This window comes from Calidris pugnax, unplaced genomic scaffold (genome assembly GCF_001431845.1).
Source record: "Calidris pugnax isolate Ruff unplaced genomic scaffold, ASM143184v1 scaffold28, whole genome shotgun sequence".
Lineage (NCBI taxonomy): Eukaryota > Metazoa > Chordata > Aves > Charadriiformes > Scolopacidae > Calidris > Calidris pugnax.
Window position 1 is genome coordinate 1,286,171 of NW_015090842.1, and position 26,114 is coordinate 1,312,284.

A 26,114-nucleotide genomic window follows, 5' to 3' on the forward strand; every position below is an offset into this window, starting at 1 on the left:
CCCGGGAGGGCGCCCCCGCCACGGGGAAGCGGGGACCGACCGCCCCTGCAGCTCCCGGTGCGGCGGCGAACAGCGTCCGGGCTCCTTCCTGCCGGGCGGCGGCGGAGGAGGCGGCGGGGAGCGGCCGCCATGGTGGGCCCGGGGCCGGGCGGCGGGGCGCCGCTGGAGAACGCCAACCCCCTCATCTACCGCCGCTCGGGGGAGCGACCCGTGACGGCGCGGGAGGAGGACGATGAGCTGCCCGACTCCATCGACGACCGGGAGATCTTCGATATCCTGCCGGGAGCGGGGGGGACCGGGCCGGGCTGGGCCGGGGGGTGCGGGAGCGGGCCTTGGGGGTGTGCGGGGCCGCTTTCCTTAACCCGGCACATCTCATCCGCTCCATTAACGACCCCGAGCACCCCCTCACCCTGGAGGAGCTGAACGTCGTGGAGCAAATGCGGGTGAAGGTGAGACCGGGACCGGGCCGGGCTGCGGGACGCGCCCGCCAACCGCGGGGCAGCGCTACCGCTCATTAACTTAATTATTTCCTCACAGCAGCCTGCCGCAGCTAAACGTAGTACTTAATAAAACATGCCCGGGGAGAAATCTGGAAGCGGCGAAGTGCTGGGTCGGGTTGGGTGTGACGTTAAACGCCGCCTGCTGGTTTGGGGTAAAAGCGGTGGGTTTTGGGTCCAGCGGCAGTGTGTTTTCCCGCAGGTGAATGACGCGGAGAGCACGGTGGCGGTGGAGTTCACCCCCACCATCCCGCACTGCAGCATGGCCACCCTCATCGGGCTCTCCATCAAGGTCAAGCTGCTCAGGTCCCTGCCCGAGAGGTTCAAGGTGGGTCCGGGGAGCGGGAGGGGGCCCCGGAAAGAAAAGCTAATGAACTTACAGCGAAAAACAACCAGTATTTTCATGTTACGGGTGGGGGAAGCCCCCCAGGAAGCAGAGGGAGCCCAAAGGAGGCTTCAGCAGGTGGGAATACACGATATTCTGTGATTTTACACTCTATTTTACTCTGCTGTTGTACAGTAACTAGTATTGGCAAGAATATCCCTTTTTCACTCTTTTTGTTATTGTCTTATTCAAGTTGAGCTTCCCATGTTGTGTTGACTTGTCCCCTTTTTCTTTTGCGGTGCCTTTTAAGCTGGATGTTCACATAACACCAGGGACACACGCCTCGGAGCATGCAGGTAAGGCTTTTAGTGCTCTCTTGTGTGGTCATCTTATTATTTATTTTTTTTAAATCTTGCAAATGGGAGAGGAGAGGGATGCCACAGGTGCAGAGCAGCTGGGCAGCATCTGGGACGGTGTGTGTGTCACCTTCTGGGGGATGTCACCCATCAGGCGTGTGCAGTGATGACATGGGGACATGTTCTCCACACAGCTCCCCGGGCAACCTGCGCTCTCAACTCCTCAGTGATTTGTTGGGGTTATGGAGGACTCGGGAAAGGGGGGAAATTTCTGCTGGTGTTACACCTACACACACGCAGCCCCCACTGCTGAGTCACAAGCAACTCATGCATTTAACTTGCAGCAACGTGCAAGCTTTGATTTTTAGACTGCAACTCTGCTAGGCCTGCTTGGCATCTGCAGAGTTATTGGCCTACCTGAGAAACATCCCCCATGCTGTTGCTATGGATCTCACTGTAAAATAATTTTAAAAAGACATTGTATGCCAATGTTTTGATCGGTTTCTTGTGGTGTGTGTTTTTTTTTCCACACAGTCAACAAACAGCTTGCTGATAAAGAACGTGTAGCAGCTGCCTTGGAAAACTCTCACTTACTGGAAGTGGTGAATCAGTGTTTGTCTGCTCGATCGTAACTGCCCGATGAGGAAGTTGTTGGTGTTCTGCTGTGCCAGATTAATTTTGTATATAAGTGGTGATGCTGGTGTTACCCTATACATATGTCTATGAGCAAAATAAAATTACTTGGATTTTCTTAAATACCTGTTTCATTACTTCTACAAAAATAGTACATAGCTTACAGGAGCAAATTGACTTAAATTTTATTAGTCATTGCATTGGTAGGATTTTTCTTTAAAAAGATTTGTCTCAACCTGTGTTTAACCAATTTCTCACTATCCAAAATTAGTTATAAACTGCATTTTAGAAGTGGATTTTGCACACTGGACTCTACAAGTGCACCAATTGGCAGTTAAAATCTTTACATTGCTATGACTGTTTTGGACTACTAATATAATTTTAGCTACAGATGTCAAAAAATGTGTAAGTTTATGTGTGCAAAGCTGTAACACGTTTTAGGAGTAAGTGTAAGCCCTTTTAAATCATCTGCCTGGTTTTTAGTATACTAACTTGGATTAGCCAAATGTGGAGGGCTCTTTAGACCTGTATAAAACGTGATTTTTTTTTTTTTTTTTGACTCATTAAATACAGTATAAATAAGTACAATGATTTATTTTTTTTAATGACTCATTAAATACAGTATAAATAAGTACAGAAATACAGTATCTTTAGGGTAGGGTGTTTTTTTTTTCTTTACGTGCACATTTTTGACAATATAGGAGAGAGTCATTCATGGTATTCCAGTATGAACAGTCCAGCTGCCCTCTGCTGAAAGACTCTCCTGGCAAAGTTTGCCACTAAAATGACAAGTTTTGCTTTAAACATACTGAGATTTCATAATAATAATTGGTAGCCTATGCTTCTGCTCCAGGAAATGTGGCATTTAGTAAACTATTGTCTTTGGCAGAAGTTGACAATACAAAAAATCATTAAGATAGAATTCCAGAATTGATTTGGACTTCTGTAAAAGATGTTTCTAATTGTGGACCATGTGGAAAAGTAACAACCTGTTAAGAAATCCTTTTAGGAGTAAGTGTAAGCCCTTTTAAATCATCTGCCTGGTTTTTAGTATACTAACTTGGATTAGCCAAATGTGGAGGGCTCTTTAGACCTGTATAAAACATGATTTATTTTTTTTAATGACTCATTAAATACAGTATAAATAAGTACAGAAATACAGTACCTTTAGGGTAGGGTTGTTTTTTTTCACGTGCACATTTTTGACAATATAGGAGAGAGTCATTGATGGTTTCCAGTATGAACAGTCCAGCTGCCCTCTGCTGAAAGACTCTCCTGGCAAAGTTTGCCACTAAAATGACAAGTTTTGCTTTAAACATACTGAGATTTCATAATAATAATTGGTAGCCTATGCTTCTGCTCCAGGAAATGTGGCATTTAGTAAACTATTGTCTTTGGCAGAAGTTGACAATACAAAAAATCATTAAGATAGAATTCCAGAATTGATTTGGACTTCTGTAAAAGATGTTTCTAATTGTGGACCATGTGGAAAAGTAACAACCTGTTAAGAAATCCTATCGGGTATTTTGGTGCCTGCACACATGTAATGTAGAACAACCTGTAAAAGAAATCCTATTGGGTATTTTGGTGCCTGCACACATGTAATGTTTCCTTCATCAATCAGCTGGAGAGTAGCAGATACACTTTTTATAAAGCAGATTGCCCTCACCTGTTTGATGGTAGTGCTTTACACTTCAGTGGTGGTTTCTCTTGGAGGGTTTCATATGCTATTTTAAAAACGGTGAAGCTTATGAGCAGTATGTAAACCACAGCCTCGTAGTCCAGTCTGCTCTGTGCTGAGCAGCTGAGGAGCCCGAGGCAGTGGTGAGCCCAGTGTGACGCCTAAAGTCACGTAGCCAAATAGGACAGAAACCAATACAAATCTTCCTGGTTCAGAAACAAGGCCCCCAGTTTGCAGAGGGCTTCTACAGAAAGTCAGCTTTAATCTGCATATTTGCTTAGCATCCTTTGAATGGTCAGCACGTGCTTGAATGCATGAATGAAACTGCAAATAAAGACAATATTTATGTAGTACTAATATCGGGAAGGGAGCGGAATGACCCAGCTGTTAATGCTGTGTCTCCTCTCTGCCTCTCTTGCTGAGTCACTGAATTGATTTGTTCCGGTGTTGCCAGCATCTGCACCACAACTGAAACTGCAGCCGTGGTGATGGATGCAGGCAGCTCGCAGGCAGCACACCTGCTTGCTTTAATTTTGTTTTCTGGGTTGGTGTTTTTTCTTTAATAGAAAACGAATTTTGCCCTCCCAGATTTTGGGGAAGAAAGGAATGCAGATATGTGCCAGGGGGATAACAGAAGGATGACTAAGCTGCCAACAGATTGTTTCAACCTGCGCTCCAAATAAAGAAGGAATCAGGAAATTATGCTTTGTTGAATCTCTCTGCTTGGCTTTCACCACTACATAATAATATTGTTAAATAATTTATTGGGCTGTTGGCACTTGCCTCGTGAAGCACATCATACACCCTGGGGGTGCGCTTTGCACCATTTACCTTTCCAGAGAAGCAACAGTATGGGGTTAGATTGTTTAAATTTATAGTATATAGCTGGGGGTGACTTTTCAGCAAAGGGACTCTATTGTGGGATATGAAAGAAAAGGTCTGACTTCTGCTGCTTAGGGATGGAGAACTCTGTTACTGTGGATCTGGCATGTTTCTTTAAGTGCTGTGGATGTTATATTTATGAGTCGATGGAAACAACAGTAAGGACAAACCTCCATGACTTAGCTGAAGATAACGGGTCCTCCTGTACAGGCTCCCTCAGCCTGGATCCTTGCTGAATGATAACGTACTGCCAGTCCTAGCAAAAATCCTCCCTTCCCTCGTTTTAACGATCATTAGCTGGCTCCTGCTGTACGGAGATAAAGTGGGAGAAAAAAACCAAACATTAATTGGCTACAAATACTTATTTTTAGACTTTTATTTTTCCAAAAAGCCACCCCTAAATTTAGCCTCTGGAATGCTTTGTAATAGGACACATTCCGTCAGAAACTGTGACCCTTTAGAGCAGCTGCATTGAATACAAACAGGCTCATTCAGGAAAAATGCCAGCAGCAGGCATCTGTTCCCATCCCTGGGCTCTGGAGGGACTTCAAGAGTGGCTGGGTGGCTCTCAGGAGCTCCCCAGGGCAACTGGTTTTGCTGGGTGCTGCCTTGGAGCCCACAGACCAATGTGGTGGGTGCATTGGTGCTTTTGGGGTCCCACCACAGACCTCTCCCCTGCTGCTCCCTGCTACCACCCATCTCAAACTTCTCAAGACTTTTAATCCGTCCCCCCCGATTTGGTGAGTGGCAGGGAAGCAGCTGAGCAGCTCTGTATGCAACAACACAACTGAACTGTCCATGGAGGAACTTCACACTTCTCTGGCAATGTTTCTTGTGCTCCTTGGGTGGAGCAATGTGTACCACACACTGGGAACCGAGAGTTAAAAAAAGCTATTTTGGTCTGGCCAGGCTTAAGATTGATGTGTTTACCTTAATAATGCGCTTTGATAAAGATCTCCCTCTGGAGCTTTGATTTATAAACGACATGTTTTACAATGTGGGATTTTTTTTACAGCTGTTAAAAACATTTCCCTTTCGCCTGTCAAGCAGACAAATACACTGCTTTCCCTTTACAAAGTGCAGTGTGTGGTGTAAACACAGACTGAACCAGTGGCAGAGTCAACTTTTTTCCCTAAACAAAAGAAAAGTTCATAGCAAAATCTTTCAAATGTTACTATGGAAAGGTAAGTATCAGCAAAGAGAATTAAACCAGGGGAAGCTGAGGCTGTTACCTGTCTGGGTCTCAGTCTGCTGGGATGTCTCACAGCCATTTGCCAGCAACATTTAATAGAAAGGACATGAAATTTTTTTCATTCCACAAAATAGTAAAGACACACTATGTTTTTACAAAATGTGCAAGTAGCAGAGCCCTGATTTCGTTCGACACACATCAGTAGCTGCACAAGACACGGTATCACATTCTGTAACCTTCTTGCCTATTTCTCACTATCAATTTATCCATTTCTTCATCTCCTACCTGCAAAGAGCTTTTGTGTCCTGTGGCAGGCTGTCTCCCTTCCTTGACTTTGTGGATCACAGGCACAGCCCCGTCTGCGGCGATGAAAACACCCTGGTGGTTTGGATGGTTGGAAACACTGCTCTCTTCGTTCACACACTCCTCGGGGTCACGGGGTAACTTGCCAGTTGTCTCATCGGTTTTGTTCCTTTTCAGCCTCTGGTTGCAGCACACACAGCTTCAGATGCCAGGGTTGCCCTCTTCAGTACAGAAATTAAAACAGTCTCTGGTGCCTGGCATTAGCTCAGCTCCGTGCGCAGGGCTGGAGGGGGAGAACAGGGCAGAAGTTATATTTCCAGCAAGTCTGTGGAACAAATATAAGATGGGAATAGGGAGCAGCTGCTTTGGGAAGGCACAGGAAGAGAAAGAACAACATCTTTCAGTGCTGCCTCGGTCTGTGGCAACATGAACAGGGAGTTCCTACAGCGCTGGAGGCTTTGTCCTCCAAATTGTGGGGGAAATAAACAAGCTCCCGATTTGGCTTCTTATGCCAGACACCTCCCAGCCCTCTGCTTTCCTCCTTCCCTACAATCTGGCTGCCTGAAGGGGAGATTCCCACCTAGGGCCTGTGGCCAAGGCACGGCCACAGCATGGTCCCCTCTGCCCTCTTGCTGGGCTGGTACATCCCTCACACTGCTGCAGATAGCAAGGAATCCCTTGCTGTCCCACTGCAGGCGGGTCACAAGCAGCAGGAGGACAAGTTATCTACATAAAACTAGCACTTTTAGTTGAGAAAGGGAGATGCATACCTTGCCAGATGGTAAGTGCAGTGGCCAAAGAGCATGGCAGCAGCTGTGACCACGCTGAGCCAAACAAGAAAGACCCAAACAACTGGCAAGTCATCGCTGCCAAACACTCTCAGCTGGACCTGATCCTCCCCGTTATTTTGCTGTAACTTCGAGATGATGGTTTATCGTAGCACTTTTTTTTCCCCTTCATCTACCCAAATTAGTTTCATCTGGGTTCCCATCAGATGTGTCACACATGGCTTTGACCAAAAGAACCTCGGGAGGTTGCTTAACCCCAGGCTGCCTGGCAGCTTGATTTCCCTGCACTTCTGCTAATGGAAGAGCTGGCACATGCTCTGGCTAAGGATTATGAAGGTATCTAAGCAGCAATACTTTTTATTTCCCCTGCAAAGTGACAAATAAATCACCCGTGTAGCCTGAAATACTTGCAGAGAAAAACAATAGATGCCAATAGATTCCAAATTTTTTTTCCTAACAGTTTTAATAGAACAAAACTAGTTTTATTACTGAAAATCAGAAAATAGTTTCATTAACACTGCAGCCAAACTTTTTTAAAAAAACACAATTACTTTTGAGGTAGACAGAAAATAATGATTAGGAATGAGTCACACAAATTGCTTCTCTTCAAATTGGTACTGACTATTTTCACAACAATGCATTTCAGACATTGTTTTTTGAAACATAAGTCAATAATGTAAAGAGCCTGTCAAATTCTACTTTATTAATCATTCTTTCCAATAACAAAATTGACTGGGAGCTGGAAAGAGGAGCTGTTATTCAAACCATTTCTTCCCCTTCCCCTTCAGACTCACCATTCTGGGTCTGATCCTGCAAATTTAGAGCTTTAATTGAGGTTATACTCTGGATTATATTTTTAGCATAGAAGTGGTGAAGTCTTGTCACATTTATTTTTGCTGGTAAGAAGAATATTGGGCCGCATCTAGTAAAACAACTGAGAGCTAATTTATTTTTTCAAACAAAAAGAAAACATTGTACTGGCTTTAACTTCAATCACAACTGCCTTACTCTAAATGCATATGCCATTTGCGTGTACAGGTTTCAGTCCATGTGTAGTCTCAGCACTTAACCCCACAGGTGATGTACTTGTGCAATTACCAAGTCATATAATTAATAATTTTCTGCATTTATGGCTGAATAAATAAACATTCTAGCTTAGATGCAAACTGTATACACATCAGTTAATGTGTCGTACTAGTTTAGCACTTGCAACATACCCTACTAATCCTTAAAACTGCAGGAACTTTGCTAAAATTTTATGAAGACGGTACCTTCCTCTGACATTTCACTCTGATCCTGTCTTCATCCTCTTAAAACTTGCTTGAGTCTTTCACCGACTACAAATAAATTGTGTCTTTTTTTGGCTCGCGTGCCTAACGGGGCAATCCCAGCTTCACCACCAAGAAGGACAGGATGAAAGATGCAACGTGGAATGAATCGTGCCTCGGTCCAGCTGGGAGGAATGGAAGCCATCCCACAGAACGGGCTCTGGAGCACACAAATAAAAGAACGTGCCAAAGAGAGGAAATACATAGATGAAAGCTGCCAAGACTGTGATGTAATGTTTCCAATTAGCTACGTTCGGGGCTGGACCAGAAAGAAAAATGCTTGCCACAGAAATTGCAGTGAGCAGAGCGTGTGCTCTCACAATGACAGCACCCCAGCAGACAGTGCTTTGCAGGGGTCAGCGGCTGTCCTGAGACCTGGTCAGCACAAAGCCGGGTGAGAAACAAGGGAAGATGTCTTCATCCAGCATCTCAGAGCTCCTGCTGCCTCTCCAGCCTGGAATTGTCCCCCCACAGCCCAGGAAGCAGCCTGGCACCTCTGTCATCCTCTGTCTGCTAGATTTGTCCGGGGCACCAAGGCAGGGATTCCTGTGTTGTACCTGCTTGCAATTAACCAAATTAATCTCCTCACATGCATAAAATCCGTGCTCACTGTTCACAATATCCCTGTCCCTTCGTACAGTGCTGGACTGTGCATACAACAGGGTGCCTTCTCCACTCATAAAATCTTTTTTTTTCAAGCTGACACAGTTTCAGCTGAACTGAGACACAATTTATTTCAGCTGGCTTGGTAATTATTGAAGCATTCAATTTTAATTAGGATGATGGTTAATGAAATCTGCCATAAAATCATTTGTGGGTTTTAGTCTTTCTAAAAATCCGTACAAATATGTAACAGATCTAGAGAAATAAATAGGAACAGTATACAATGCATTGTTATGTCCTTTCACAGCTAATCAAGGGAAGCCTGTACATCGGTATGACTTGATGGCGACAGGATGACAGAGTCATTTCTCCAATGAACCCTTTTCTTCTTATAAGGCAAAAAAAGCACTGCATCTGTATGAGATCATCTAGAAAAGTCCTCCTTCCTGAAAAATACTATATTCTTTTTTGTTGCCTAGCTACATGCTGCTGTTACCTTAGAAGGCTGTAGATTCATCTCAATGATTCTGGCAGTGCTGATGTGCTAGAGCAGAGGAGTAATGCAAATATATAACCCTTTCTTTGGGAAAGATTATGAAAGGAAGGGGTGAGTGTGGAAAGCAAGAGCCCCGGCAGAAAAGCAATTTACTGTATTCATCATATTCTTTTTGACATTAATTGTTGAATAAAGACCATTTTCCTCTCACAGCCCTGGGTGCATGAGCAGGCAGTGAAATCACAGACTTGACGCTTTTGACGTGAGAGTCTGATGCCGAGGAAGCGTTTGCCGGGTTCCTGTTAATTACTGCTGTGAGTAAGTGTAGAAAAGGGGAAAGACTGTCAAGGGCTGGATTCTGGTCTCATTTCCAAAAATGTAAACAGGGAAAAACGCCATGAAAGGCAACCAATTCGCTGAATTTCATTACCAGCAGAGAATGGGGGGATCACCGAGTCCTTCTTTGAATATAAGTAGCTTGGATGATTTGGAAAATTAAGGAAGTCTGCTTAAAATGCCCAAAGATTTACACTGTAATGTGCCTGTCAGAGAAACCTCTGCTGGGGAACTCTGCCCTCAAGCAGGAGTCGTGTGGAGATCGAGAGCTGAGTGATAATTCCCTGGCACATGCCCAGCAGCTCAGCGGGCCGGTGCCTCGCCGAAGGTTTCCATGTGCTGGTGCTCACTCCCTGTGGGGAATTGGCTCGTGGGGGGAATAAGATGAACAGGAAGAAAAAGTTATTTCTTACCTGCTTCACTGTAACTGCTTTGGCTGGACCATGTACTTGATATGCGTCAAGACTTTGCAGCTTTATCTTTAGGACTGAGAGACTTTTTTTAGCACTGGAGTTTTGATGCAGCTTCTCCTAGTTAGGGTTGGCGCATGTCCTTGATATGCGTCAAGATTTTGCAGCTTTATCTTTAGGACTTCTTTTAGCACTGGAGTTTTGATACAGCTTCTCCTAGTTAGAGTTGGCTTTGAAATTAAGATCTGCATTTGCTTTCAGAAAATAGTATTTTTCAAGTCTACTGTCTATAACCCTCTTTATATAAGGGCCATGTACTTGATATGCGTCAAGACTTTGCAGCTTTATCTTTAGGACTGAGAGACTTTTTTTAGCACTGGAGTTTTGATGCAGCTTCTCCTAGTTAGGGTTGGCTTTGAAATTAATTGCTTTCAGAAAATAATATTTTTCAAATCTACTGTCTATAACCCTCTTTATATAAGGGACACGCTTCACACCGTTCTATTACTGCAGTTTATGCTTGTGCTCTGTATTTTATCATGAGCCTAGACCCTGATCATTTCCTATTTTTTGGAGAGAAAGTGGTAGATCATGAAGCATATTATGATTATCATAATTATTATTAAATTCTTTCTCAAGAATAAAATGAGAAAGAACTTTTAAAATGTAAGAAATGTTGTTTGATTCTAGTGCCATCCTGCAGTAAGAATTCTGGAGCTCTGCATCATACGTGGAATGGCAGCAGAGGCAAAGCAGGAAATGAGACATTTGGAAGGAGCTGAGATGCCCGTTGATGCTGTGATGCAAGTGTGGAATTTGCCAAACTCAGCACATACCAACCGGACAAATCTGAGTTTCTCCTGGAGCAGATGATAATATCTCTCCCATCCAAATTCCTCACACTTTACATGAACAATTCCATGACACCACTCACCACAAATTCTGCACGGGTTTATAAAGAAGTGTAAAGCCTTTCTAATTCAAATTCAGAAGTCTCCCTGTGGCTGGGAGTTTCTGTCCCTGCTTCAAGCTTTCATTTGTTGAAATGAAAGGGAAATGGATTTTTCCCCACAAGGGAAACAAGATCAGACTTTATAACCGAAAGCAAAAGGGCAGCTGTGTTATAATTCTGGTCCCCAACAGGAGCCTTACGTAAGGTGCAGCAATTCTAAGCATTATAAATGCACATTTGGGCACAAAACTAAAGTTCTCTGTGTAGGACAAGAGAGATTAAAAAATACTTGTCTTTTTTTTTTCTTATCTAGTACACAGAAGAGGGCAGCACAGTTAAGGTTTCACTTTATATTGCTACAAACATTATAAATTGTGTTTCTGCCTTATGTCCATCCCTCGATGCGACTCTGGGCGCTGGAAGCGTGTTGGTCATTTCCTCAGAGCACCTCAGAGACTTTGGGGGTCTCACTGCAAGACCTTCCTCCTTCACCTGTCATATTCAGGGAAACATCTACAACATGATGACTTTTCTCAGGTTTTCAGACACCACATCCCCAGATGTTCTTTCCTTAGATATCTCTGTTATGTGTTGAAATGAAGTGGTGCTTTGTCCCTGGCGCAATCTGCTGCGCCCCTGGCACCCTCCCTGTAATCTCTTGAAACAGAGAAGTTTTCCCTCACAACTATAACTTTCCTTCTGCAAGTTCCTGCACATCTCTCCTTCAGTACTATGTGGAAGATGCCAGTTAACAGGCAACTTCTGAAGACATTGTCCTGCAGGAGGTGAAAGAAATGGGCTCTGCGGATTACCAAGGGCAGCTTTAGGCTGTTTCCTACCCACCTTCCTGTCCATTAAATCCCGAAAAGAGAGTTACAGTGTGTCCATGAAAACATTACTCACTGCTCAGGTGACAGCGTGAGCAGACGCTGGGAATTCTCAGGGTTCACAAAGAAAGCAGAAAGCATCACTGTCCCCTGTGGAAGTCCACGGGCACATGCAGTTTAAGTAATCTGTATTTCTAATTCACTTCTTGTCCTCTAATTTCTAAAAAAGAGGTATTAGAAAAGATACAGAGAAGGGCGAGCAGGGATTGTGCTTATAGCAGGAGTGACTGAATACTGTCGGTTTCTCAGCCAAGGGAGACAATTACTGCAGAAAGCTATAAAATCAATACATGTATGAAGAGGACACGAGGGAAATCTTTTCTCTGCTTCACAATACTGGGGGTATTGCAGGGTATCAAAAATCTACATGGGTTAAAAGCTCTTAGAAAAATATGCAAAGGAGACACATCAAGGGCCTCTGAACAAAAGGAATAGTTTTAGCCTGGTGGTTGTTTGGGGGGAGCTTTAATTGCGTTTATCATATTCTTATTGTCCATTCTTGTTCAGATATCTCCTACTGACAGCTGCTGGAAACTGGCTGTAAGCTGAGTCTGACCCAGTACAGCTCCTTTAATTTGTTATTGTAAATAGATTCATTCCTCCTGCCAAAAGCTACTGCTGGTAAACAATAAATCTTACATTTGCCATTTGTTTCCTTACCATGATGTACTTCTCAGACAGACAGACAGACATCTGCTTTGCTCACTCCTTAAACCAAGTGTCTGTTGCAATCTGTAAATTCAGGAACCTCTTCATGGTATCAGACTTCTAGATATTTCTTGTAAAGGGCCTCTGAAATCCACACTAAGGAGTATACATCCTCCAGGAATTGTAACAGGATATTTAGCGTTCCGCTCATGGACGGACGATGTATGTCACCCACATGGGTCGTGACAGGTCTAACACTGAAGAAGAGGAATCAGGGGTGATAAAAGAAAATAATTATGGAAATATCTTAGGTCATCTTCTGATTTTACTTCAGGCTTGAAATGCAATAGGGGCAAACAGCTGATGACATACAGTACGTGGTAATGTGTCTGTTCCGCGGTGACTGAGGAAACCGAGGGGGTATCCAAAGGCTGGCTCTTGCGGCAGGAGCAGTTGCTGTGTCGGTAAGAAGTAAACTCCAATCTAAAAAAAATAAAAATCAGGGCAAATATGAAGTTAGACTGAGACATAACGCTTTTTCCAAGTATATTCTAACAGGACAGTGAGGTGCACTCTGTGAAAAAGCAGTGGGGGAACTGCCCAGGCAAAAATGAAATTAGATACGTCGCTTGTGCAAGGTCTTTTTTTCCAAGCAATGATTCACCTGGAGCAGCTGGTCGGGGGTTATCTGGGGCTGGAGGCTTCTGAGCTTACTCAAGGTGGTAAGAAACTCAAAACTGCAGCAAGATGAACCATGTTTCCAGTTATTCTTATCCCAAGTTATTTTTTGCACTCTTTTCCAAGAGTTTCAGAAAGACAGAGGCCTTTGCTTTATGTTACAAGCAATGGACTTAAAAAGTACTTATTTTATCATTTTCTACCTGAACAATGCAAACAGTACTATATTCTTTTGCAGTGTCTATCAGTGACCCTTAGAATTTCTGGTCTGCAGCTGAGAGGAAGCCCAGCCATGAGAGGAACCAACTGGTGATTAATTTTGTAGATATAATAATGGATTTATTTAGGTTTCTGCTTGCATTTCCCCCTGGGCACACCCTGTGTGAGCTTTCTAAGCTATGTCGATTCCTATTGACTCCAAAGCTCCTCTTTCTCACATGTTATTGTTGCAGCCCCAATTCACGGCCACCACTACTCAACCTGAAATATTACCTGTCATTAAATGCAAGAGCAATTAGGAGAAAAAGCATAGCTCCTTGGCCAAAGGGGGGTGCTGCCCTCCCTTGGCAATGCCCAAACGCAGGTGCAGGGCGGACGAGACATTTATCAGGTTTTCTCACAAAAGAGTTAGTGCTGAGTCTGAAAAATCCACCATTTCTACAGTTACACAGTTGAAACTGCAGCCTTAAATCACTGAAAACCTGAAAACCTGCTTTTACATCCCTGTGTATTAACCCCACGGTAATGCAATAGACCAGATGCTACCCCTGAAAAGGTCTATCACCTATTTACATACAACCCACAAACAGAACCAGTCAGCCCTTTAACTGTTCAGCACACACTAATTTGTACTTTTAAGGGTGATGGTGAGGAAAACTTGACACCGTATTTACACCATGTCCTACTTTTTGTAGGATAAGGAAAAATACGTTTGGGTTTGTTGTTTTTTTCACAATTTTTCTCTATCTTTCTTGCTTGGGTTAAAAAAACCCAACACACTTCCTACTGCTGCCTCTGTCTCTTCTCCCACTGGCCTGGGACTGTCAGTTCTGTAATTAAAATAATAATAAATGCTGCTATTTCTGGTTTAGTGCAGGTATTTGGGAGGTAGCCAGACTCATACTTCTGCAGGAGTAATGCTTCATGTAACTTGGCAAGAACAGACCTTTGTGAATCTCTCTGGAGTTTGTATAGAAATAACTTCACCCACATAATGGCTGATTAATTAGACTTGAGGCAGTGCAGATGAGTTGAAAAGTGAAGAGAGGAGAAACCCACGTCTTCCAGCGTGGAGCCACGCTGAGAACAACGCTTCCTCCCAAACCTCACTGCTGCTAACCCAGTCCTTGCACCGTACAAAAAAATTCTATTATTCCTAATTAAATGTGAAACAATTCCAACATAAGACAGCAGCAAAACCAAAAACTGGCTTTCAGCGATAATATTAATTTAATGTAAAAAATATAAATGCTATTTCTAATACGGCATTTGGCCCTGAACAAACACTGATGAGGTAGAATCACATATAGTTAATTCAACCACCAACATTCTGCTTTTTTATCTGAAAATTGAAAGGAAGGAGGTTAGGTGTTAGGTTATACATGCTTAGTTATCACTGCATCCCCTGCAAAGTCTGTGCTTGTCATCTAGGCTGTGAAATGCACTCTGCACCTCATAGAGCATAAAGAAACTCCTGGCACAAACCTTATTACCCCAGGAATAAATAACTGGAAAAAGAGGATCAGACTGCACGTTTTCCATTTTCCATACGATGAAAAGTACTCAGGCCAAGAGAGCACACTAGGAGTGGACACTGACGTGTCTCAAAAAAAAAAAAGAGTAAAAAAGCAAGACAGGAAAATCTCTTTTAAATAGAAATAAATTACAGTTAATATATCTGCTTAAAGCACAGTCGCATTGAAGTGGAAATGGAGGGTAGGTGAGAAAGGAGACGGCCTGAAAATCCTTCAAAGCAAGAAGAAAATCAGCATTTCAAGCCTGTGGTCTTATGAGTCCCCCTGAAGGCAGCAGGTGCCAGGGGAATGTATACATGGATATGTGGCAGCAGTTAACAGCAAGCAGAATTACAAGCTATGTGAAGAGGCACGTTAAGTGTCTCAAGTGATTAACCTGAATTATCTGTTAATTCCTTCCAACTTCACAAAATAGCTGGACCTATTAAGATCAAAGGAGATAACCCAGTTACACGATCTCCCCCCCCGTCTCTGGCTCTGGGCACAAATCCTGGGGCTGGGGGGGGACAGACCTCCCTGCCCTGGCACCGCTGCCCCCGGGGACCCGACGGAGCCCCCGGGGACCTCACCCAAGGCCATCTCACTTTCCGTTCAAGGCCATCTGGCAGGAGGCGGTGGCAGATGCCCAGCGGTGTCCTGTGACCGGGGCGGTGTTCTGTAACCAGCAACTCATTAGTCGTACCTGGGTGCTGGCACAAAACAAGAATTTGGAGTCTGAACAGAGTCCTGAATTTTTTTGGTATGATTTCTATTAGGTATTCTTTTATTTTCAGTCACTTTCCCTGCTGAAACACCGGCCTCTCAAAGTTTTTATTTAGCACTTTTACGTATGCCTTTCCTGTTCTATTTTGGCTACCAAGGGGTCTCTCTCGCGTTTACATCATTAAAATATTCCTAATTCTCATCAGCAAAAGGCCTGGAATAAAATACGGCTTCTTTACGTCCCATCAGTGGAACTCCCCTTTTTAGTTTGGTTCTAGTCAGAGGTGCTATATGTGGCACTGAAGTGACCCTGGGTCTTCAGTTCTGAGGCTTCTCAGATTTCCCCCCTTTCACACAGAAAAAGAATTAAAAATACCCCCACTTCACGTGTCAACTTCTAAAGTTTGACCCTGACACACAGCGGAGGCATGCGGGAAAAGACTGCCCCGAAAGACTTACAAACCCACTCAGAATATTTTTAGGTGAGAATTTTAGGCAGAAACACTCACATTTTTAAGAAGCTGGCTGAAGACAAACCTTTTCCAAACTGTATTTACCTGATTAACTGTATATAAATACAGATTAATCGAGATGGTTTGGCAGATTCCAGTTTATCCAAGTTAAGTACCCACGGCGCACTTCATATGTTAACCCTGATTTATTTAAATATTATTTAAAAATGCTAACCAGAGGTTTCTAATTCAGTTAACTGAAGCACTCACTTCGTTTCACCACCAAACTCTGACTATTCGAACTGACAGGGCTATTTTGGTTGCTGTTTAGTGAGACGGGGAGAGAACACTTGCTGCAAGCACTCGGTGATCTTTAACTGCCACATTGACACTTCAAACCGCAGTTATCAGGGGCCAAAACCACCCCAAGAGCCTGCACTGGGGAATTATAATTAGCTCCTGAAAATAGCAGAATATTCACTCACTTATTTTCTAGGAAAAAAAAAAAATCCATTCCCTGTGGGCAGTCCCTTTGAAGTATTTTTCATGTTTATCTTAAGTGGCCTGAGAAGTTTAACACGTTGTAAGAAAAAAGGCGGTTCTGAGTTGATATGCTATATTTTACTGGCTATTCAACCCCATAGCCCAACCCCACAGACTCTTTTCCTTCCTTCGCTTTATTCCCTCCATCGATAACTTAATTTCCATCACCTCCCTATCTCTTGCCTCCTTTAGTTCTCTTTCTGCAGCTGATTTGTAAACCCTTAAACTTTCCCGAATCCGCTGGCAGGCGTCCAGCGGAGAGTGCCCGGGATTTTCCCGCAGCGAGCAGGCTGTATCTCCCGGGGGCAGGAGCCAGGGCTATTCTGGCTGTCTCACACGCGGTTATTCTGGCTGTCTCACGCTGTTATTCTGGCTGTCTCTCACTCTTGGTTGCTAGGTAAACACCAAACTGTATACACCATGCTTGGGTGAGCCCTGCAGAATAGCAGGATAGCTATCTGGTTAGTGGGTTCTTCGCCCCATCACACGGCCATGACTGTGCCACTCGGGAGATAAGATTTTCACTCTCACTTCGCTGCTCAGGTGAAATCAAGAGAAGAATGTGACCTTCAGGTTTTACATTGCCCTCTTAACCTGTTAACACCGCATGTGGACACGCTGACAAGCTTACTATGTGAGTGTAACACCCAGTAGAAGAGGTTTTTCTCATAACCTGCTCCTAAAAGTGAAGTAAAGCACGCACTTTTGAAGTGATGCAAATACTGCAAATTTGAAAAAAAATAATAAAATTTCCTAACGCTAGACAGCAAGACTGTACCCAAACAACTGTCCTGTACCAGGACAACGATATAGAGGCTAGAAAACCTATCTGCGTATAACAGAATCACAGAATCACAGAATCTTCTAGGTTGGAAGGGACCTTAAAGATCATCTTGTCCAACCGTCAACCTAACTGACAAAAATAGACACCCACACCACAAACAAGGAGCATCATCACTAAACCAGACCTCCCAGCACTACATCAACCCGGCTTTTGAACACCTCCAGGGATGGTGCCTCAACCACCTCCCTGGGCAGCCCATTCCAATGCCTGAGAACCCTTTCAGTGAAAAATTTTTTCCTAATATCCAGCCTGAACCTCCCCTGGCGCAACTTGAGGCCATTTCCTCTTGTCCTGTCGCCTGTGACAGAACGGTTTGGGTTGGAAGGGACCTTAAAGCCCCCCCAGTGCCACCCCTGCCCTGGGCAGGGACACCTCCCATCAGCCCAGGTTGCTCCAAGCCCCCTCCAACCTGCCCTTGAACCCCTCCAGGGATGGGGCAGCCACAGCTTCTCTGGGCATCCCCGGGGGAGCGCGGGGAAAGGGAACCCCCGGGACGGGCAGGAGCGGAGCCGCGGGGCAGATCCCGGCCATCCCGGCCGCGCAGCCCCTCACCGAGGAAGGGGAACCCCCCAGGACGGGCAGAAGCGGAGCCGCGGGGCAGACCCCGGCCATCCCGGCCGCGCAGCCCCTCGCAGCCCACGGCCCCGCTCGGAGCCGCCGGGTTCCGCCGTGGGCGGAGGCGCTGCCCACGTCCCCGCGTCACGGCGGGGCGGGCCGGGCCGCGGCGGCGGAGCCATAAAAGGCTGCGCGGAGCCGGGTGGCGGCAGCAGTGGCTGGGGGAGCTCCCGCGGCGACACGGGCGACTACCGGCGGGGAATCCCTCTCTCTTTCACAGCTTCCCTTCCTCCCTCGGCGGAGGTAAGCGCGGCGGCGGAGCGGCGGGCGCCGACGGCTCTTCTCTCCCCGCAACCCCCGGCGGCCCCATGACCCTGAACCGCGGCGACAAGGTGCGCTGGCTGGAGAAGCGGCGGGGCAGCATGCCCTTCTCGGCACACCAGCACCTGCACCGGCGCAGCATGCCGGTGGACGAGCGGGACCTGCGGGCCGCCCTGCCGCAGGGCGAGCTCTCCGGGCTGGTGCGCTGCACCTCCTACAGCCCCGGCGGGGAGCACCGGGAGAGCTGGGCCTCCGGGGGAGCGCGGGGAAAGGGAACCCCCGGGACGGGCAGGAGCGGAGCCGCGGGGCAGATCCCGGCCATCCCGGCCGCGCAGCCCCTCACCGAGGAAGGGGAACCCCCCAGGACGGGCAGAAGCGGAGCCGCGGGGCAGACCCCGGCCATCCCGGCCGCGCAGCCCCTCGCAGCCCACGGCCCCGCTCGGAGCCGCCGGGTTCCGCCGTGGGCGGAGGCGCTGCCCACGTCCCCGCGTCACGGCGGGGCGGGCCGGGCCGCGGCGGCGGAGCCATAAAAGGCTGCGCGGAGCCGGGTGGCGGCAGCAGTGGCTGGGGGAGCTCCCGCGGCGACACGGGCGACTACCGGCGGGGAATCCCTCTCTCTTTCACAGCTTCCCTTCCTCCCTCGGCGGAGGTAAGCGCGGCGGCGGAGCGGCGGGCGCCGACGGCTCTTCTCTCCCCGCAACCCCCGGCGGCCCCATGACCCTGAACCGCGGCGACAAGGTGCGCTGGCTGGAGAAGCGGCGGGGCAGCATGCCCTTCTCGGCACACCAGCACCTGCACCGGCGCAGCATGCCGGTGGACGAGCGGGACCTGCGGGCCGCCCTGCCGCAGGGCGAGCTCTCCGGGCTGGTGCGCTGCACCTCCTACAGCCCCGGCGGGGAGCACCGGGAGAGCTGGGCCTCCGACTCCTCCGACTCCGTCATCTCCTCGGGCAGCGACTCCGACGGCCACCTCTACAAGGTGATCCTGCTGGGCGAGCACGGCGTGGGCAAGACTAGCCTGGCCCGCATCTTCGGCGGCGTGGAGGACGGCGCGGAGGCGGAGGAAGCCGGTAAGGGGGCGGCGGGGTCACCGGGCACCGTGTGGGGGGGACGGCGGGGTCCCGGGCACCGGCTGCCGGCGGGGACGGAGAGGAATAACGCCTCTTCTCTGCGCTTTTCCGCAGGAAACACATACGACAGGTCCATTGTCGTGGACGGAGAAGAAGCATCCCTCGTGGTGTTCGACATATGGGAGCAGGTACCGACACGCTTAGATGTTATTTCTTTGTGGCTTCCTCAGGGGTTCGCTCAAAAAAGTCCAACAGCTCTGTCTGCCTGTTCCTCCCAGCAGATCGGTAACAGTAAAAACAACTAGAATTCCTACCGCTTTCGTATCTTGTAGCCGGACAGGCAGTTTAAGAGCTGAGTAAGACCAGATTGTGGAGCCCCCGATGCTGTGAATAAGCAGCGGCTCCCGTCAGCAGCCCAGGGGGTTACTGGAAAATTGGAGACTTAGTCTGATCGGTGCACATCTGATATTATTTCTAGAAACAAGAGGATTTTGTTTTGTAATATATTTTAATTAACAAAATAATAATAAAAAAGAGCTTAGCTTACTTTTACTGACTATAATAAAGCTAAGAAAAATACTTTCAAAGTGTTTACAATAATTAAATCATTAATCAGACAGTGTTGAACAGATTTTCTTTCAGTACACTAAATCTATTTCCTGCCTTTTGTTTTAGGATGACAGCCAATGGCTTCAGAACCACTGCATGAAGATGGGAGATGCCTATATTATTGTATATTCAGTGACAGACAAAGTTAGTTTTGAAAAGGCCTCCGAGTTAAGAATCCAGCTAAGAAGAGCAAGGCAAACAGAAGACATTCCCATTATTCTTGTGGGCAATAAAAGCGACCTGGTCAGGTCCCGGGAAGTCTCAGTTGATGGTAAGAGACACTGTTTACTTATACTGTAATGTCTAAATTAGTAGCAAATGCTATGGAGGCTTGTGGTCGGTAGAAATGCTGTGATTTTGATGTAGAAAAATGTATGATTTGAGGCACGCTGGCTCATGCTGAGAGACTTAGTACTTCTAAAACCAGTGGAGATGGTGTCGGGGGGAAGATTTGTCTGCTCAGAGCAATGCTCTAAATTGCAGTACAAGAGGAAAAAAAGCTTCAGAGCTGCAGCTTTAGCAGATTGTTTTGTGTGGGATCCATTTTTAGTCAGTATTAACTGAAAGAGTTTAATTGTACATTATGTGTGCAGCAGCACTTGCTAATATCAAGATTTCATAGCTTTTAAGCTATAATAAAAAAAAAACCAACTATGCTTTTTAAGGGGCAGAGATGCCATGTCGTAGAAGCCAAGCAGCCTCTGAAAAGGGTGATCCCATCCAGCTTGTACAATCCCCCTTCTTCTGGGAGTGATTCCATCCCATCTGCGCTGGTGGGACCAGGCTCATGCAACTTCAAGTCTTTTCTGTGCATGCTCTGCAGTTGTCAGGGAGAATTTTCCCAGTGTTACGGCTCCTGTGTTAAAAGCCTGTGCAGGGAATTGACTGGAGTTCCTCAGGAGGTTATCGCTTTTTCTCAGGCTGGTGGATGACAGCCACTGACCTCAGGACCGCTGGATGAAAATGGGACATGCCTATATTATTGTATAGTCATGGTTGACTTGTGCTAGTGGTGACATCAGGACTTTGCTCAGGCTTAGAACTTTGCCATTATTTACCACAAGTAGAACAGGGGAAGCTGCACTGCAGCAATGTTCAGAGTTCTGTTCTTACGTCTGGAACATTGACCGTCTTGCATTTTGAATGCAGTCCTAGTCAAATCCACGGCTCTACAACTTCATGACCTCTAGTGATCTGTTCCATGACTTGACCCTGTGGGCTGTGTCAGTTTTGTTTGTAACTAACGTTTGTAATTTGTCACAGCAAGGCAGAGGTGTGTAATGGCTCAACTTCCAGAAGTAAAAACTCTTTGGTTCTGTACCTCACGCCAATTCCTATCAAACAGCCAAGTGCCTCTCCTAGATCAGCTTCAGCTCTTATAGTCCTATAGGGCTCAAGTCCTATAGGACTATTGTTGCCTTATATTCAGTACTATTGGTCAAATGAGATTTCTGGCCATACCCCAACAAACCCAAGAAAAGTAAAGGGGGCAAAACCATGAGTGCGAATTTGCACTTTCCTACCACGTAGTGAAGCTCTTTTGTAGCACTGAAAGCATTTTCCTTACTTAAAGTCAACTTTTGTTTTGTTTTTTCTGCATATATATGTGAAGACAAAATGTCCATCTTCACTCATCTCCTTCTTTTCCTCTCCCCTTCCAGAGGGACGGGCCTGTGCCGTTGTGTTTGACTGCAAATTCATCGAGACCTCCGCTGCTCTTCATCATAATGTCAAGGACCTGTTTGAAGGTATTGTTCGGCAAATTAGACTTCGCAAGGACAGTAAAGAAGACAATGCCCGGAGAATGGCCAACACAAAGAGAAGAGAAAGCATAGGCAAAAAGGCAAAGCGATTCCTTGGGAGAATTGTGGCAAAGAACAATAAGAAGATGGCTTTCAAAGCAAAATCAAAGTCTTGCCATGACTTATCTGTGCTTTAGAAGCAGGTGTTGCATGTGGGTGATGAAGAAGCACTGCTAAGAGAAATGTCTGGATGATCCTCATGGTGATAACAAGAAGGACTTATCAATTAAGACTCTCGTTAATGCCTTAAGGTGCACAAGCAAGTCTGGAAGTTACACTACACTGTCTGCTTCATTGATAAATGGTTTAACTTTCAAAGTGTGCAAGTAAATGAACTAACTCTGAATAAGTGGCTTGATATGCCCAAACTTTCACTGTGTACATATGTTATATATCCTCTTGTCCTGTGGATACCAGAGATGCAAAGATAAGAAATGATGATGATAAGTATCACCATAGACTTGTCTTGTTTGCAGAGCAAAACTTAAACTTGTACGCAGGCTCGTACACTCTTTTTAGTATAAAGCAAGCAATGATAAATCTTTTTAAACTTAAATGTGGGGAGGGAGGGATGGAGTAGAACCACATTAGAATGGGAGAAAACAAATTATATATATACAGTTAAGTACAGAACAGATAGCATTTTATGAAGTTAATTTGCACTTCCATTAACAGTTATTCAATTAATTTGTTACTTGTTTACATGCAGATTTTATAATAAAGTATTATTTCCTGTTATAATAAACTGTGCTTTTCTCATAGTATGGACAAAGAGCAAGAGAGCAGTATTTTTATACTGACACTTTTCCACTGTATTGGACACTATACACAGACTATGCAGATTTACATGTCATAAAGTTCTGGAACAAGGTGAATCAGGAATATTCTGTGTCTCTTTAGTAGACAATTTCTTTAAGAAGTAAACCCTGCTTGTCTGAACACTCCTACAGCTCCTCTTGGGAAGGTGTCTTGATCCCTCATATGATTATTCACCTTCATCCTGGTTCTTTTGTTGGCACTGGCCGTAATGGACCTCTATATAACGCCTTTAGTTAGATACATGTCTTGTGTCTACAGTGATAAACTGAAGCCTGTGCTGTTCTACTTTCCAAGTCCTCTCCCGACTTGAAGGTCTTGTGTTACAGGCAATAAGCAAATGTGAGGGCTTGGGTTTGTTTTTTTAATTTTATTTTCTGGGAGCAGTATGATTTCCTGAGCTACTTCCAAGCCTGTAGATACCTTCCAGTGGTGTCAAGAAGTTCAAGCAGACTGGCAAGGCTGTTGGAAAGAATTGTAGGTTTCAGTTGTGGTGTATGGTAGTCTTCAGTGCTGTTACAGTTTTCATGTTCATTTTACTGTGTTATAATTAATGTGTTTCCATGACTTCTTGCTATCTGCTATTCATGAAGCTGAATAGCAATCAGGTCTCGGTGAAAAACTTGGACTTGCTGCATTGGCTTTATAAAAACCTCTTCATAGGATACATTCTCTTTAAATTCATCCATAGACATAAAACACCTGCTCTTCTGTCTCTGCTCTCCCTCCTGCAGCCCAGATCTTTAGTGAGGTTGTTCCAGCTGCCTGGGAGCTCTGTTTGCCCGCAATTTTGTAGGGGCTGACCTTTCCCACACATCAAATTGCACCTCAGATCAAGCTTCCCTGAGCTTGAACACACAGGACTGTCCTTTGGGATGGCCCAGTGCTTGGACACTCATCAGGGAGCAGTTAGTACTGGGGGAAATGGGATCTGATTTGCATAGGTAATGCTCTGTAGAATTAGTGTCTCCAGATGGTGGACCTAGCTGGTGAGATGCCCAGTTTAGCATACGTTGCTGGTAACAGGTCCCAGTTCTTACAAAAAGACGTCTTTACTTTGTGTCCTGACTGATGTCTAAAGTGAGTCATTCTGTCTCACTGCCAAAACTCACACTTACCTGATTATACATTTTAATTGGATTTGGCTTTTTTTTCACTAGCCTTGCTTCCTGGCAAACCATTATCGCTGGAACGTCTCACCAATGCCAGAGCATGTCAACAGGCATCTATTTACATGGAAGCTTCTGGCTGTCAACACCAAAGCAATTGTTTTAGTCCTGAAAACTCTACAGCAAGACTGTCCAGATTCACGTGCATAAATCTGGCACGTACTTACTTGTGCACATGTTAAAGTTACTGACAAAACTACACCGTGTTCCCTGTATGTTTGCAAAGCTGCTCTCTTTGGGTTGTCCCGTGAACAACCAGGAAAGGACTGACATGTTTGATTGACTTGGGAGATCTGATTCTGCCCATAATAAATACAAGGAAGGGGATGCAAACCCAGGGTTTAAGGTATGGCGTTTCACAAAGTGCAAAAACCTAACAAAGATGGGGCACTCTTAATGCTGCAACAGAACTGCAGCTGCAAAGCCTCTTCAAGGTCACAGTTAACAGCTGTGATTTCTGCACACTCTGACCCACAAATCAGATGTTTTACTGCATTCCTGAATTCAAAGGTTAGCTTTCCACAAGTCCCAAGCCTAAAATATTTCTGAGGTGTTCATTTAAACTGTGGAAAATAGTATGTATTTTGAAAGTACATCATATTGGACACTATGAGACAATCATCTGTGAATGACTCTAAAGAAACTTGGGCTTACCTATAATGTATTGTATCAGTTAATATTCTACAATAAAATGCTGATTAAAATCCTCATTATACTAATTTTTTTCAGTCATTTGCTGGTACAGGAATTAGCATCATTCAGCCATGGTTCATGAAAAAGGGGAAGGTTTGTTGTTACTGCAGGTCTGATAATAACCTGCTCTAGACCAAGATGGTATTCTATGCTACAGAAGTATTACCACAAGTACTATTTTGCAGACATTTTGTAGCTCCTGGAATATTTTCTACCCAGAATAAAAAGTAATTTTTTGGATGTCATTTTGTGGAATTTCCAAGCAGACTTTTTGGAAGAACATGTGCAACACCAGCTACAAGTCAGTAACAGGCCCCTAACTGACAAATGCCTCTAAAATCAACCTTCTTCAAAAGGTTATTTGTATCCTCAAGCATTTGAAAGTCAGCTATAGGTTTTTGTAATTTGAGCTGATTTATTGGTCGGGCCACCCAGATTCTTGTCATTATGGGGTGTATCTACAGCATATGAAAAATAGCAAGTCCCAGACAGCAGTATCTTCTCTAGTTATTATGAGAGTAGAACGGAGTGTGAGGGGTAATGGTGGTGTGAGATTTCTTATTTTTTTGCCAATGTACATCAGCTTTAATTTGGAGGGACAGCTCGCACAGTCATTTAATCTCTACTGCCTTCACTGCTGCTGCCAGCTGAAGTTCCCATTACTGCTAATTGTGGGGGTGGATTTTGTGTTGGCACAAATCCATTTGGAACAGCTAGTTATTAACAACTACAGTGGAAGGACATTGCCTTTTATATGTGACACATACATTAGGTAAACAAATCAAAGCCTCCTCTGCTTGCTAGTGCTAAGCCAGCTCCTGTAAATTCTTCGCCATATGAAAAATGTGAAGAAAAATCGTTCCTCCATCTGCCAAACCCACGAAGTGTAAAGTCATGTCACATAAATATAGACGAAATGTTAACTGCTGGGGGAAGACTTAGCATCACCAAAAATGTAGTTTTACTCAGATGTAGTTTCTCAAAATAGGATAGAAAAAACCAGGGCACGATCTACATAGTAACATTGCATAACATCACTGTTCTTCACTGAAAAGGAAAGTATAGTGAGTTGACAGTGATTAAGAATCCAGTGTATGACAAAAGATTGCTAAGAGGTAGGCTAAAAAAAGTGGAGTAATACTTGTGCTGAAATTTGCTTTAGTGCCCTTAATTTTATTCAGAGACAATGTAGAGGCTTAATTGCACGTACATCACAGAGACCTCACTGAATCTGTAGGCACAGCCAAAGCTGAGGGCTGTGCATTCCAAGACCATTTAATCTACAATTTACCGCATGATCTCTGGCATTATAATGGACAATTTGACTCCCTCGTTGCATACAGGAACATCTGAACTCCAGCACTATTGAAGTTATTAATTTCTAAAAATTAAAATAGTAAATTATGTCAACTGTCCTTGTGCTCTATGACACGGGTGTTGAACAGAGAAGTAAAAGGTAAAAGAGAGAGCAAAGGCCCATTGCTTATCTCCAAATAAGGTTTCTCTAACCCACCGTTCAGAATCCAAGGGTGAACAACAATTGTTCAACTTAAAAATGTACTAAGGACTCTAGCACCAGAAGGTAGGAAGCAGGCTAAGAAATTCACTTCAACACGGAGTTCTTCGCCAACAAAATGATATCAATTATGCACCACAAAAACCTGCTGGCAGCTGGGTGAGATGGACAGTGTGTGCCCTAAAGACTCTCCTCTCTCTTGCTCTTTATTTTCCTCCTTTTCTTCCTATTTATAAATGTCCTGTCTGGCTGAATCATTGGAAACCAATTAGGA

At 45.1% G+C, this 26,114-nt stretch overlaps 2 protein-coding genes across 3 annotated transcripts in view; both read left to right on the forward strand.

Annotated features, from left to right (window-relative positions):
* FAM96B (family with sequence similarity 96 member B) overlaps positions 1 to 1,934 on the forward strand; it is a 3,920-nt gene extending 1,986 nt beyond the window's left edge. Inside the window, exons 1-5 of one of the 2 annotated variants that reach the window (XM_014942598.1) lie at positions 58 to 271; positions 370 to 449; positions 700 to 825; positions 1,133 to 1,178; positions 1,713 to 1,934. In XM_014942598.1, coding sequence (XP_014798084.1) covers positions 130 to 271; positions 370 to 449; positions 700 to 825; positions 1,133 to 1,178; positions 1,713 to 1,810 — 492 coding nt within the window. In that variant the 5' untranslated portion in view covers positions 58 to 129 and the 3' untranslated portion in view covers positions 1,811 to 1,934. Of the gene's footprint in view, positions 1 to 57; positions 272 to 369; positions 450 to 699; positions 826 to 1,132; positions 1,179 to 1,712 lie in introns of those variants that run through there. The other variant, XM_014942599.1, reaches the window with a different exon arrangement.
* Positions 1,935 to 18,735: 16,801 nt separating this feature from the next.
* On the forward strand, positions 18,736 to 22,410 carry RRAD (Ras-related associated with diabetes). Its single transcript, XM_014942557.1, has 4 exons — positions 18,736 to 19,235; positions 19,350 to 19,423; positions 19,911 to 20,115; positions 21,506 to 22,410. The coding sequence occupies exons 1-4, from the start codon at positions 18,881 to 18,883 to the stop codon at positions 21,781 to 21,783; spliced, it is 912 nt and encodes a 303-aa protein (XP_014798043.1). The 5' UTR covers positions 18,736 to 18,880; the 3' UTR covers positions 21,784 to 22,410.
* The last annotated feature ends 3,704 nt before the right edge of the window (positions 22,411 to 26,114 follow it).